Source organism: Aegilops tauschii, chromosome 6 (assembly GCF_002575655.3).
Source record: "Aegilops tauschii subsp. strangulata cultivar AL8/78 chromosome 6, Aet v6.0, whole genome shotgun sequence".
Lineage (NCBI taxonomy): Eukaryota > Viridiplantae > Streptophyta > Magnoliopsida > Poales > Poaceae > Aegilops > Aegilops tauschii.
Window position 1 is genome coordinate 245,852,976 of NC_053040.3, and position 12,755 is coordinate 245,865,730.

The 12,755-nt window shown below is 47.1% G+C and overlaps 2 protein-coding genes across 2 annotated transcripts; both read right to left on the bottom strand.

Moving 5' to 3' along the window:
- Positions 1 to 281: 281 nt before the first annotated feature.
- On the bottom strand, positions 282 to 662 carry LOC141025991 (uncharacterized). Its single transcript, XM_073501934.1, has one exon. The coding sequence runs from the start codon at positions 660 to 662 to the stop codon at positions 282 to 284; it is 381 nt and encodes a 126-aa protein (XP_073358035.1).
- Positions 663 to 5,423: 4,761 nt separating this feature from the next.
- LOC109750880 (uncharacterized) lies at positions 5,424 to 6,209 on the bottom strand. The gene has a single exon (XM_020309809.3). It carries the CDS (start codon positions 6,207 to 6,209, stop codon positions 5,424 to 5,426), a length of 786 nt encoding a protein of 261 aa, XP_020165398.3.
- Positions 6,210 to 12,755: the final 6,546 nt, after the last annotated feature.

Consider the following 12,755-nt stretch of genomic DNA (forward strand, 5'->3'; position numbering starts at 1 on the left):
GGAAGACACCTGGCGCATCGGACTCGCGGTGTTACAATGAAGTATAGGTAGTGGAGCTATAATATGACTTTCATGAGCACTTGAAACCACAGACAGAAAATCCAAATCAAATAGAAAACCAAATCATGCAAAAGTTTTTGTTGGACCAAACTTTCATGCTCTATTAATGCAAGTGACTTGTTATAAAACACCGGGTGTGACAGACCTATCCCCCTTACAAGAATCTTGTTCCCGAGATTCCTAAACTAGGCTTTAAAGAGATACGGAAACTTGGATCTAAGTTAGTCTTCACGTTCTGATGTTGCTTCTGCTTCCGTGTGGTTGCTCCACTGGAGCTTGAAGTACATGATGGCGCAGCTTCGTGTACATTGTTCAGCTTCGTCCAGAATGCGAATTGGTCTCTCGCGGTAGGTCAAATCGGGCTGAAGGTCGATGGCCTGGTGGTCAATGTCCTTGTAGAGATCAGGTTTGTCGGGTACTTGGAGACAATTCCGGAGTTGTGATACGTGGAACACGTTATGCACATCGGACAGTTCGGGTGGTAGCTCTAGATGGTAAGCAACTTCTCCTCGTCTGTCAGTGATCTTGAAGGGGCCGATGCACCTAGGCGCGAGCTTTCCTTTGACGTGGAAGCGCTTGATCCCTTGAGAGGAGTGACCCATAGGTACACATAGTCTCCGACATGGAAACTCACTTCTCGGCGACGAGTGTCTGCATAGCTCTTTTGTCGTAACTTGGCTTCCCTCAGACGCTATCTGATTAGCTGGACTTGCTCTTCGGCTTCGCGAAGGACATCCGGTCCAAAGACTAGCCCTTCTCCAATGTCCGACCAATTGAGGGGTGTGCGACACTTGCTTCCATACAACACCTCAAATGGTGCCATTTGGAGACTTGACTGATAATTGTTGTTATAGGAGAATTCGGCAAAAGGAAGGCAATCTTCCCACTTAGCTCGATATGCTAAGACACAGGCTCGGAGCATGTCTTCGAGTATCTGATTCACTCATTTTGTCTGACCTCGGGTCTGCGGGTGGAAAGCAGTGCTGAAAGACAACTTGGTTCCCATGGCCTCTTGGAACTTCTTCCAGAACATTGAGGTAAACTAGGTTCCTCGATCTGACACAGTCTCTTAGGAACACCATGAAGCCTTACGATTTTGTTGATGTAAAGAGTTGCCAGCTGGTTGCCATCATAGGTAGTCTTGACAATTATGAAATGGGCTACTTTGGTCAAATGGTCGACTATGACCCAGATGGAGTCATGACCCTTGTTTGACCTAGGTAATCCAGTGATGAAATCCGTTCCAACTTTATCCCATTTCCACTCGAGAAACTTGAGTGGTTGGAGCAATACAGCAGGTCGCCGATATTTAGCTTTGACCCTTTGGCATACATCACACTTTGCAACATAGGTGGCAATCTCTCTTTTCATCCCGTGCCACCAGAATTTTTCGTTTAGGTCTTGATACATCTTGGTTCCTCTAGGGTGGATGGAATACGAGGTGTCATGGGCTTCTTGCAAGATCAAGTTCTTGAGCTCAATTTTGTTGGGCATGCAAATGAGATTCCCAAAGCACACAACTCTTTGCTTATCCTCTGAGAATCCTGGGGCTTTGCCTGCCTTGATATTCCTCTTATGCCTTCAATACTTTCATGTCCCTTCTGAGCCTCCTTAATGCTACCTCTTGAGCTTGCGTTGGTTTTTCCCTTGAATAGGAAAGGGTAATGCAGCAAAGTAGCGTAAGTATTTCCCTCAGTTTTTGAGAACCAAGGTATCAATCCAGTAGGAGATTACACACAAGTCGCCTCGTACCTACACAAACAAAAAAGAACCTTGCAACCAACGCGATAAAGGGGTTGTCAATCCCTTCACGGCCATTTGCAAAAGTGAGATCTGATAGAGATAATAAGATAAATATTTTTGGTATTTTTATGATATAGATTGAAAGTAAAGATTGCAAAGTAAAATAGATTGGAAACTTATATGATGGAAGATAGACCCGGGGGCCATAGGTTTCACTAGTGGCTTGTCTCAAAATAGCATAAGTATTACGGTGGGTGAACAAATTACTGTCGAGCAATTGATAGAAAAGTGCATAATTATGAGAATATCTAGGCATAATCATGTATATAGGCATCACATCCGCGACAATTAGACCAAAACGATTCAACATCTACTACTATTACTCCACACATCGACCGCTATCCAGCATGCATCTAGAGTATTAAGTTCATAAGAACAAAGTAACGCATTAGGCAAGATGACATGATGTAGAGGGATAAACTCAAGCAATATGATATAAACCCCATCTTTTTATCCTCGATGGCAACAATACAATACGTGCCTTGCTGCCCCTGCTGTCACTGGGAAAGGAAACCTCAAGATTGAACCCAAAGCTAAGCACTTCACCCATTGCAAGAAAGATCAATCTAGTAGGCCAAACCAAACTGATAATTCGAAGAGACTTGCAAAGATAACCAATCATACATAAAAGAATTCAGAGGAGATTCAAATATTGTTCATAGATAATCTTGATCATAAACCCACAATTCATCAGATCTTGACAAACACCCCAAAAAAAAGAATTACATCGAATAGATCTCCAAGAAGATCAAGGAGAACTTTGTATTGAGATCCAAAGAGAGAGAAGAAGCCATCTAGCTAATAACTATGGACCTGGAGGTCTGTGGTAAACTACTCACACATCATCGGAGAGGCTATGGTGTTGATGTAGAAGCCCTCCGTGATCGATTCCCCCTCCGGCGGAGCACCGGAAAAGGCCCCAAGATGGGATCTCATGGGTACAGAAGGTTGCGGCGGTGGAAATAGGGTTTCGTGGTGCTCCTGGATGTTTTTGGGGTATATGGATATATATAGGAGGAAGAAGTAGGTCGGTGGAGCTGCGAGGGGCCCATGAGGGTGGGGGCGCGCCGGGGGGGGGCGGGGGGCAGGCGCCCCTCCCTGCCTCGTGGCGTCCTCACTTCTTTCTTGACGTCCACTCCAAGTCCTCCGGATCACGTTTTTCCAAAAATAACTCTCCCAAAGGTTTCATTCCGTTTGCATTCCGTTTGATATTCCTTTTCTGCGAAACACTGAAATAGGCAAAAAAATAGCAATTTGCATTGGGCCTTTGGTTAGTAGGTTAGTCCCAAAAATAATATAAAAGTGTATAATAAAGCCCATTAAACATCCAAAACAGATAATATAATAGCATGGGACAATAAAAAATAATAGATACGTTAGAGACGTATCACTTAACATCATCCATCAAGGTAGGCTTGACTTCGAGGTTCGCCAAGAATTCTGGTGTAACCAGTTCCAACCCGAAGCTTTCAAGTTCTTCATACAAGGTGGGAAGCCTTTCCTTAATCATAGCGTTCAAGGAACAAGCCTTTTTGCTTAAGGCATCTGCTACCACATTAGCCTTTCCTGGGTGGTATTGAACACTGAGGTTGTAATCCTTGATCAATTCTAGCCATCTTCTCTGCCTCATGTTCAATTCCTTTTGATTGAAGATAAACTTTAAACTCTTATGATCGGAGTATATCTCGCATCGCTTCCCTAGGAGGTAATGTCGCCATGTATTCAGGGCATGAACCACTGCTGCTAACTCAAGGTCATGAGTAGCATAGTTCTCTTCCTGAGGCCGTAGTTGCCTTGAAAGGTAAGCTACTACTCTGCCCTCTTGCATCAGAACGCTTCCCAATCCGGTACGTGAGGCATCACAATATATCACAAATTCCTTGTGAATATCAGGTGTGGCCAGAACTGGGGCGGTGGTCAATCTCTTCTTGAGCTCTTGGAAACTTTCTTCGCACTTCGGCGTCCATTCAAACTTCTGGTCCTTCTTCAAGAGTTGAGTCATGGGTCGAGCAATGCTTGAGAATCCTTTGACGAACTTGTGGTAATATTCCGCGAGTCCGAGGACGCTTCTAACTTCCTTCACATTGCTAGGGGATTGCCATTCAGTCACGGCCTCAATCTTGGTGGGATCCACCGACAATCCTTCGGTAGTCAACGCATGACCCAAGATTCCAACTTTGTGCAGCCAGAATACGCACTTGCTAAACTTGGCATAAAGCTGGTGCTCTCAAAGCTTATCTAGGACCATCCTCTGGTGTTGCTCATGCTCTTCTTCAGACTTGGAAAATATGAGTATGTCATCAATGAAGATGACAACAAATTTGTCCAAGTACTCCATGAAAACTTTGTTCATGAGGTACATGAAGTAGGCAGGGGCATTGGTTAAACCAAATGACATGACCGTGTACTCATACATGCCATATCGGGTTACAAATGCCGTCTTCAGAATATCTTGGGGTCTAATCTTTAGCTTATGTACCCAGACCTGAGATTGATCTTGGAAAACACCTTGGCACCATTCAGCTGCTCAAACAAGTCCTCAATCTTGGGGAGTGGATACTTGTTCTTGATTGTGACTTCATTAAGGGAACGATAGTCAATACATAATCGGATGGTACCGTCTCTCTTTTCCACAAACACAACAGGTGATCCCCAAGGTGAGGCACTAGGGCGGATGAATTTCCTCAACTGCTCTGCTAGTTGCTTCTTCAATTACGCTAACTCTTCTCATCCCATTCTATAAGGCTTCTTATAGATGGGTCCTCCTACGGGCATGAGCTCGATGATGAACTCAATGTCACGGTCAGGAGGCATTCCGGGAAGCTCATTAGGAAAGACATCGGGGTACTCAGATACCACTGGTACTTGATCCAACTCAATCCCTATCAGACAATTGACCTGAGAGGCTTGATTGGAGGAAGAGTTGGGGACAAACTTGACTTCAACTCCTTGGCCATTGGTCAGGGTGACAGTCCGGTTGGCACAATCTAACAAGCCTTGGTGCTTGATGAGCCAATCCATTCCTAAGATCACATCCAAGCCTTGTGATCTCAAGATAATAAGGTCTGCTAGGAATTCTACCCCGTTAATGATGATCGCAACTCCTTTACACCCTATCTTGGACCTCATCTCTGATCCTGGGGTTTGTATCACCATGGGGTTATTCAGGGGTGTAGGGGTCATGCCACTTTCTAATGCAAACTTTTGGGTGAAAAATGAATGCGTGGCTCCAAAATCGAACACGACAGTTGCAGGTGCTGAGTTGACAAGGAACGTACCCAACACGACGTCCGGGTCTTCCTGGGCTTCCTCTGCAGTGGCGTGGTTCACACGCCCCTTGCTATTGTTGGGCAGATTGCGGGAGCTTGGTTCCTCTATGGGGCTCCACGGCCTTGTCCTTGGTTCTGCGCATTGGGGCGTGGTGCATCGGGCTTCTTATTGGGGCCTAGCTTTGAGATGTGTCCTGGCTGGCCACAACCAAAGGGAGTGACTTGGTTGGAGTTGTTGCTCTTGCCGCCATTGTTATTGGGGTTGTTGTAAGCTGGCCAAGGGTTCGCGTACTACTGAGGCTGATAGTTGGAGTGGGGTGCTGGAGCTCTTGGCCGCTGATAGGTTGGCCTGACTGGGGTTGGCTGCCACAGGTGAGGTTTCTGGTTGCTGGAGCTACCTTTGCTGATAAGCTTGCGCTTACGGGTATCATCCAAAGCACGTCGCTTGTCCTCAAGCATGAGTGCCTTGTTCACCAGATCAGGAAAGGTTGGGCAGTCACACACAACAAGCGAGTACTGCAGAGTCTGATTAAGTCCTTCCATGAAGCGCTCTCTTTTGGCAGCATCAGTGCTGACATCCTCAGGGGCATACCTTGACAGAACACTGAACTTCTGCATGTACTCCTTGACAGTGCCACTTCCTTGCTTCAGGGCTCGGAACTCACGCTTCTTGATGGCCATGATCCCGGAAGGAATATGGGCCTTGCAGAATTCTGCCTTGAAGTCATTCCAAGTGATGGCTTGCCCAAGATGCATGACCTTGAATCCATCCCACGAAGCTCTGGCAGTTCCCCCGAGACAGTGGGCAGCATATGCCATCCTCTCACGGTCTTCAGTACAACCGACTAGTTCTAGCAGATCGTCAATGGTGCGGACCCAGTCGTTGGCATCCAGGGGTTTAACAGTCTCGATGAAGGTGGGTGGTGCATGCTTCTTGAACACCGTGAACGTGGAATGTCCATTGCCATTCCCCGCTGGGTGGCGATTGTTGGTGACAGCTTGAGCAATCATCTGGAGGGCTGCAGCGTTGGCTTGGCGTTCCTCTCCGAAGGCTTGGATAAGCTGAGCTATGTCCATGTTTGGAGGTGGTGGCGGTGGTGGAGTTTGTCCTTGGGTTTGGTCCTGGCTGGCTCCTCCCTGGGTGGATCCACCGGCTCCTTGCTACTAGCTAGAGTTACTAGTATCTGTTAGAACAGGCATCCTGTTGGAGCGGTCAAGGTCTCATAATTTGGAAAGATGAGGGGAAAGCAAGATAGATGGGGTGCCTAGTAAGGGGGTTGGTATGACACAAGTTGTTTTTTATGCGAGGGCCAGAAGGGCCAAACACATTCATTAAAAATCCAAATAGGTGATGTAGTTGTTTACATGTTCCCGAAGGAAGAGCACGACGTCCATCATACACATCAAAAGCAAACACAATCCTACATGGTTTCATTTGAACCATTACATGGACTCGACTTCGCATAGGGGATGCACGACCTATCCTACCTTAGTGGTTACGGACTGGCATATCCTAGTTGCGAATGATGCATAAGTGGTGGAATGCTCGGTCGTGTACTCTAGCTCTTCTGGGTCTTCCTCCTTGTCGTCATCCGTCTGACTTTCTTCATTACTCGAAGGAGTGGGGGAGTGGAGGAGCTCAACACGGCATTGCTTTGTGGGTGGTGTGATGAAGAGCTTGTTGTAGTCCCTTGCCGTCATACGACGTCACTGGGGTGGTTCTCCATCCTTGGCAGGTGCATCTTCTGGGGGCCTTCTGCCCCGATATGCAGCTGTAGGCTGTCCAGGGGGAGCACCTTCTTTCTTGATCCTATACGTCTTCCCTTGAGCTTGGCGAAGAAGTGCCTTGTTCTCGTGGAATTCCTTCCGGATCTCCATCGACTCTGAGGCCAAGTGTTGTGCCAAGCTGTCGGCACAAAGGCTGAAGTAGGTCTGGAATCGGAGTGGAAGTCCTTCCTCTAGTGGCGGAGTTGGTGCGCTGTCTCATCCTGAACCTCCTTCTCATAAGGCAAGAAGCGGGTTGCTGGCTCGTTTGCCATCTCCGGAAGAAGTTCTCGGAGGCGAGTTAGTGCCTTGAGCGCGTCTGTCTCGACGGTGAGGATAAGTGTTGCCATCTGGGTCCCTCGAAGAACCAGCTCGTCAGAGGGTCATTAGCTGTCACGATTACTTCCACATGGTATTCCATCTCAGTGTTGTTCATCCAATGCTCATGGTAGGTGAAAGTAAGGGCTTGGTGAAACTGGCACTTCTAGAGGCTATCCTCGAGAAGGACGGGGAATCAGGTGGTCAGGAAGTCATCGGGTACGACAGCAATCTACAAAGGTTAAATGGGAGAGGTCAATAAGGGAAACATATCTTAGGTTTGGTAAGTTCATAAAAGAATAGGAGTATAGAGGGTTTGTAAAGCGGTTTTCATCCTAACTAACGCCCATGCTAACTAAGGCTTCCTACAGTTAGGATGGCTCTGATACCAGCTCTGTGGGGACCCCGACTCATAAGTCGTGATCACCAAATGCACGTGTACCGTGATCCCAGAGATCAATGCTCACTGAACACACAGAAGATGAATAACAAGAGTCTTACATCCATACATACCGTCTTAGACAAATTATAACCATTATGGTCAAGTCTTACATAGATAAAGCCTTAAGGGCAGAAACATCAGATAAAACACAAGCAGCGAAAATCTTCGTCGATAAGTAGAACCCATGCCATCTGCCTTAACCCTACAGGCATACTGACTGGGAAAGCGTCCTAGTCAGCATGTTCATCACCAAAGAACTCTTCTTTGAACTCCTGCTCTTCCATGCCTGGCCAATTAAATAACCAGTGGTAGGCCAATGAGTACTTTGAATGTACTCGCAAGCAACCCATGAATGGTAACAGAATGATATATGCATGATAATGTCACTATGCTGGCATGCTGGTGGTAAGCTAGTTTTTCTCATGCAAATATGATCAGCATTTATCAAGGACATGAATGCATCTGCAACAAGTATCAGGAGGTTACAGACATCAACATCCAGAAGGAGTTATGAATCTCATGCTCAAACTTAGCGTGACTTCCTCACGAATCACATCGACAATATTACCAAACTGTGTTGTTTGTCAGAAAACATATGGACATAGTCTAAACAGCACTGCCCAACTGTCCTTGACCGTGGACACAACTATTCGAATAGTTTGACACTCTGTAGAGGTTGCACAGTTTACCCACAAGATCCGGGGAACTTCCATCCATGACCCGCGGTACCTGAAGTACCCGGGGTAAGCACCCGATCACTACCTTTCCCTAGCTGTGACTAACATAGTGCACTCGATTGGTAGTAGCCCCTGTGCCAGACATTGCCACATAATGAATTTTGTGGAGCCACGCTCCCATATTTTTCACTTAACACAAGCATGGGGTACCAAGGGTGTGTCCGGTGCCCTGTGAAAATAGTCATGGCCGCCTATCCAAGCACGACCCCATCCCGAGCGTGACCACGCCACTCCCGTCACTAGTAATGCGGGCATCCATGCTAGCACAAACTAGGTAATCAATAATGCCCTTTCCCATATAAGGGTAGAGTGGTTGCGCATGTTTGGTTGGGACGGTCAACAAATCTTAAATCTAATCCGTCTTTGTAAACAACACATATTCACTTGCTTCGGTGCACCACTTCTTCATCAAGTGGTGACCTAGTTCAACATTACCCACGGGCATTAGGGGCACCCGATGGGGTTTTCAAAGGATTGTAACCAAGGGATGATCATGGCATAGATACAACATCATGGTAGCATAGGGCTGCTTGCCTTGGTTGGCTTGGTCTTCAAAGTCTTCGAGTCCTTCTGCTTCTTCTTCTCCAACTATGTCGTCAAACACGGGATCTATTCGTCGCAAAGGAACAACGAGAAAATTAAGGCAAAAGCAAAAACAAAAAATGAAAGTGCTCATAAATATGTTAAATCATTTCTTATAAATATTAGGATGAAAACTAAGAATGGAAAAATTCTTAGTTTTGGAATTGGATCTATAGAAACAGAGAAATTGAATGCTCAAATTTGAATTTGAATTTGAACAGTGTAGAAAGGTGTGATGGATTTGCATGAAGGTCACATCATTAAATAGGTGGGATTTTTAGAAGAACATAGGAGTTGGAATTATTTCATTTGGACAAATATTTTGATCTGTGGAATATTTAGAAAACAGACAGAAAAAGAAAAAGGAAAAAGGGCACTGTGCTACTAGGCCAGAACGGCCAAAGTGCAGTGGCCCAGAGAGAGAAGAGGCCAAGGCGAGCTGGTGCGCGCGCGCCAGGCTTTCAAACCTGACGGGCGGGGGCCGGGCGTCATAGTGAGAGAGAGGCGACGGAGATGTGAGGATGACAGGTGGGCTCCACCTGTCATCTCTAACCCCGCGGCAGAGAGGCTGGCGAGCTCACCGGCGGTGATAGGAGGCATGGCGAGGTCGGGCGAGGACACGGCTGGACTCAGTGTCGTGTCACCGTTCGGGTGGTGGTGGATGCGGTCGCCGGAGTGGCCTGGTTCGCCGGCGACGAGGTCACACGGCGGATGAGCTTCGGGCGGCGGTGGCTCCGGTCATCTCCAACTATAAATGAAGGGGAAAAGGAGGGGAAATGGTCTGTGGCTCGCTGCGGTTCCAGATCCAGGGAGAGGAGCGGCGGAGGAGGCCCTTACCGTGTGGACCTCGATCGGCCGAGGCGGCGAAGCTCAAGCTCGATCTCGAGCTCGGGCGCTTTTGGAGAGTGGGTGGTGCAGGGGGTGTTTTCGAGCTGCAGAGAGCGAATGGTGAGGAGAGGAGGGCTCGGGGAGGCCTTTAAATAGGCGGGCGACGGCTCACCATGGACCCGTGCGCCGGCGGGGTCGTTGCCATCGTTAGAGGGCACATGGGCTTGTGGAGATGTGCTCGGGGTGTTTGTGAAGATGGTCTACGACCAGGGGAATGGAGGGAGAGAGAGAGAGAGAGAGAGAGCAGGGAGTGCCAGGGCGCCGCGCATGTGAGCTCGCTCATTGGAGCTCTCGGGCGGCCACGGCGTGCGTGTGAGGGAGGCACCAGGAGGGAGAAGGAAGAGGGGGACAAGGGTGTAGCATGCCGCGGACGTCGAGCTGGTCCTACTGGCGCGTGGGGGAGAGCCGAGGTTGTCGGAGGCGTCGGGCAGAGGGCGGCTACAGTGTCTCGGCACTATAGCGCGCTCCAGAGCGCGTGTATGGCCGGCATGGCCATTTTTTGGCGCTCTGGGCTTGGCCTCTAGTGTCTAGCATCTCTAGGGGAAGTAAAGAAGTGGGGGGAAGCATTGGATGCCCTTGAGTGGGCCTGGTGAGAGAAGGGTGGTGAGGGAGAGAGAGGTTGAGCTTGTCCAGAGAGATAAATTGGGGTTTTTACCCCTTAATCATTGATCTATGGAGGAGTGGGAGGTACTGGAGATAGGTGAGGGTTAGGAGAAGCCCTGGTAAAAAGTTGAGCTGATGGAGAATAGTGGAAGAGGTCAAAATGATGATTTTCGAAAAATGGCGGAAGGTGTTTGATGCAAGTTTAAGTCACTTTCACTTATCTCCTTCTTGTGCACCTTGATGGGGGTGATGCCCATGACCATTTGGCAATGTGGTAGAAATTTGAGCTCATTTGGATAAAGTTGCCAATGCAACTTTTGTAAACCCTAGAAATCAACAGAAATGGATTTGCTTATATATAGATAAGCTAATATCTTCTCCTTAATGCACCACTTAGTGTAGTGTCATTATTTGGGTACTTGAGCATGTCCGCAAAGTTTGGGATCAAATGGATAAAGTTGGCAATGTAGAGTTGTTCAAACTTGGATGTGGACAGAGAGTGTTTTGGGGCACTTTCGTGAACCAAAATGATTTTTATTGAGATGAAACTTTGCAAGATCATCACATTATGCATATGTGACTTTCTAGAATTTTCCTGGATTTATTTGAAAATATTTCTTATAGAAATATTTCAAATACTTGAAATGGACAGAAATTGTTTTTGATGGTTTTGCCCAATATTTTGATCATGACCATGTGTTGAAACTCATATGTATGGAAAATATATGTCCACTGAGTTTCCATAATTTTTCTCAAATATTTTTGAAGCTTTAAAATAATTTTAACCTATTAAAGACCATTTGCGGTCTTAAGAAAAAGCCTATAAATAAAATATCAAAATAACTTTTAAAATTACATTTTTGTGGTTTATGGTGGTCCTATATCTAATAGGAGTCAAATATATATTTTGAAAGATTTTTACTGCCCTTAATTAAGTACTTGCAGTGCAATCCTTAATTCAGGGGGTTTTGGAAAACCTAATTTAGAAAATTAATTTTGGCCAAAATATTTTTGTAAGAAAAATCTATTATGTCCTATACACATGGCATCATCAGTGGGAAAAGTTTTGGGGTCAAGGAGATGAAGTATAGGTGGTGGAGCTATAAGATGACTTTCATGAGCACTTGAAACCACAGACAGAAAATCCAAATCAAATAGAAAACCAAATAATGCAAAAGTTTTTGTTGGACCAAATTTTCATGCTCTATTAATGCAAGTAACTTGTTACAAAACACTGGGTGTGACAATAATATGTAAAACAAAAAAAGGATGGCATGATATAATTCACATATATGATGATGCAGAGCATCCTTCGACCATCCCCATGGAGGTTACGTCACCACGACAAGCACGAAGAGGACCAATGACGAGAGCTCGCGCACGTGCCATCGAAACCGAGGTTAACTCCTTCCTCTTCGAACTCTATTAGAATTCACACGAGAGTTGGGTCCTACCTCAAATGGAAATGTTATGCATTCTTAGGTACCAAAGAGATTATCATGAAGAGGCGAGCACGGAGACCCAAGCATCCATGGAGGAGGAGGAGAAGGAACGACAAGGAAAGCGTGAAGATACGGACCATCTGGACACCCCAGGTGCTTGGACAGGAGGACCCCAGGTGCCTGTACATGCAGTCGCGGGGAGGGCAAACCGTCTCGACACCCCGGGTTACCGGCCATTTCGGCCCCGGGTGCCCGGCCGCCGCCTGGGTCTCGCCCCAGCCCACCCCGGGGGCCCGGCCACCGCTTGGGCCTTTCCCCACCCCGCCCCGGGTGCCTGGCCCCGTCAGCGCCAAGGCCGCAGCTCCTCTGACCGGTCCGGGTGCCCGGCCACCTCCAGCCGCATACCCCACGGGTGCCCGAGTCCCTTTACCCCGGGTGCCTGGACTCCACCGTTTTGCATGCGCGCAATTAGTGCTAAAAAGACCGTTGTACCCCACTCTTCCTCGTATTTTGTCCCTAGCCTGTAAAAACTCTTCCCCAAGATCATTCATAGGGTCAGAAAAGTATTTGATAGACATTCGAGCTTTCCTCCTTGTATCCCCTACTGTTGGAGATCAAGACCACTCTTTGGGAAGAATCCTTGTGGATTATCAAGGCCTCCTCTTGGAGAAGTTCGACATCAAGAGCTCATCTCCTTGTAGTGGGAAGAACTCTACCCTAGTGCTATTTTCCTTGAATTATTCTTGTATTCTTGTGGATCTCATGTATGCTACTCTAGTGGATGTGTGACTTGGGCTTGTTTGAATGATTTCCCCCCTTGTGTTCTTGTGTGTTCATACTTTCCCCC

What these genes read in the sequence shown, in the direction of transcription:
- LOC141025991 (XM_073501934.1), bottom strand. Translation starts at nt 662, where the DNA reads ATGGGTCACTCCTCTCAAGGGATCAAGCGCTTCCACGTCAAAGGAAAG.
- LOC109750880 (XM_020309809.3), bottom strand. Translation starts at nt 6,209, where the DNA reads ATGGACATAGCTCAGCTTATCCAAGCCTTCGGAGAGGAACGCCAAGCC.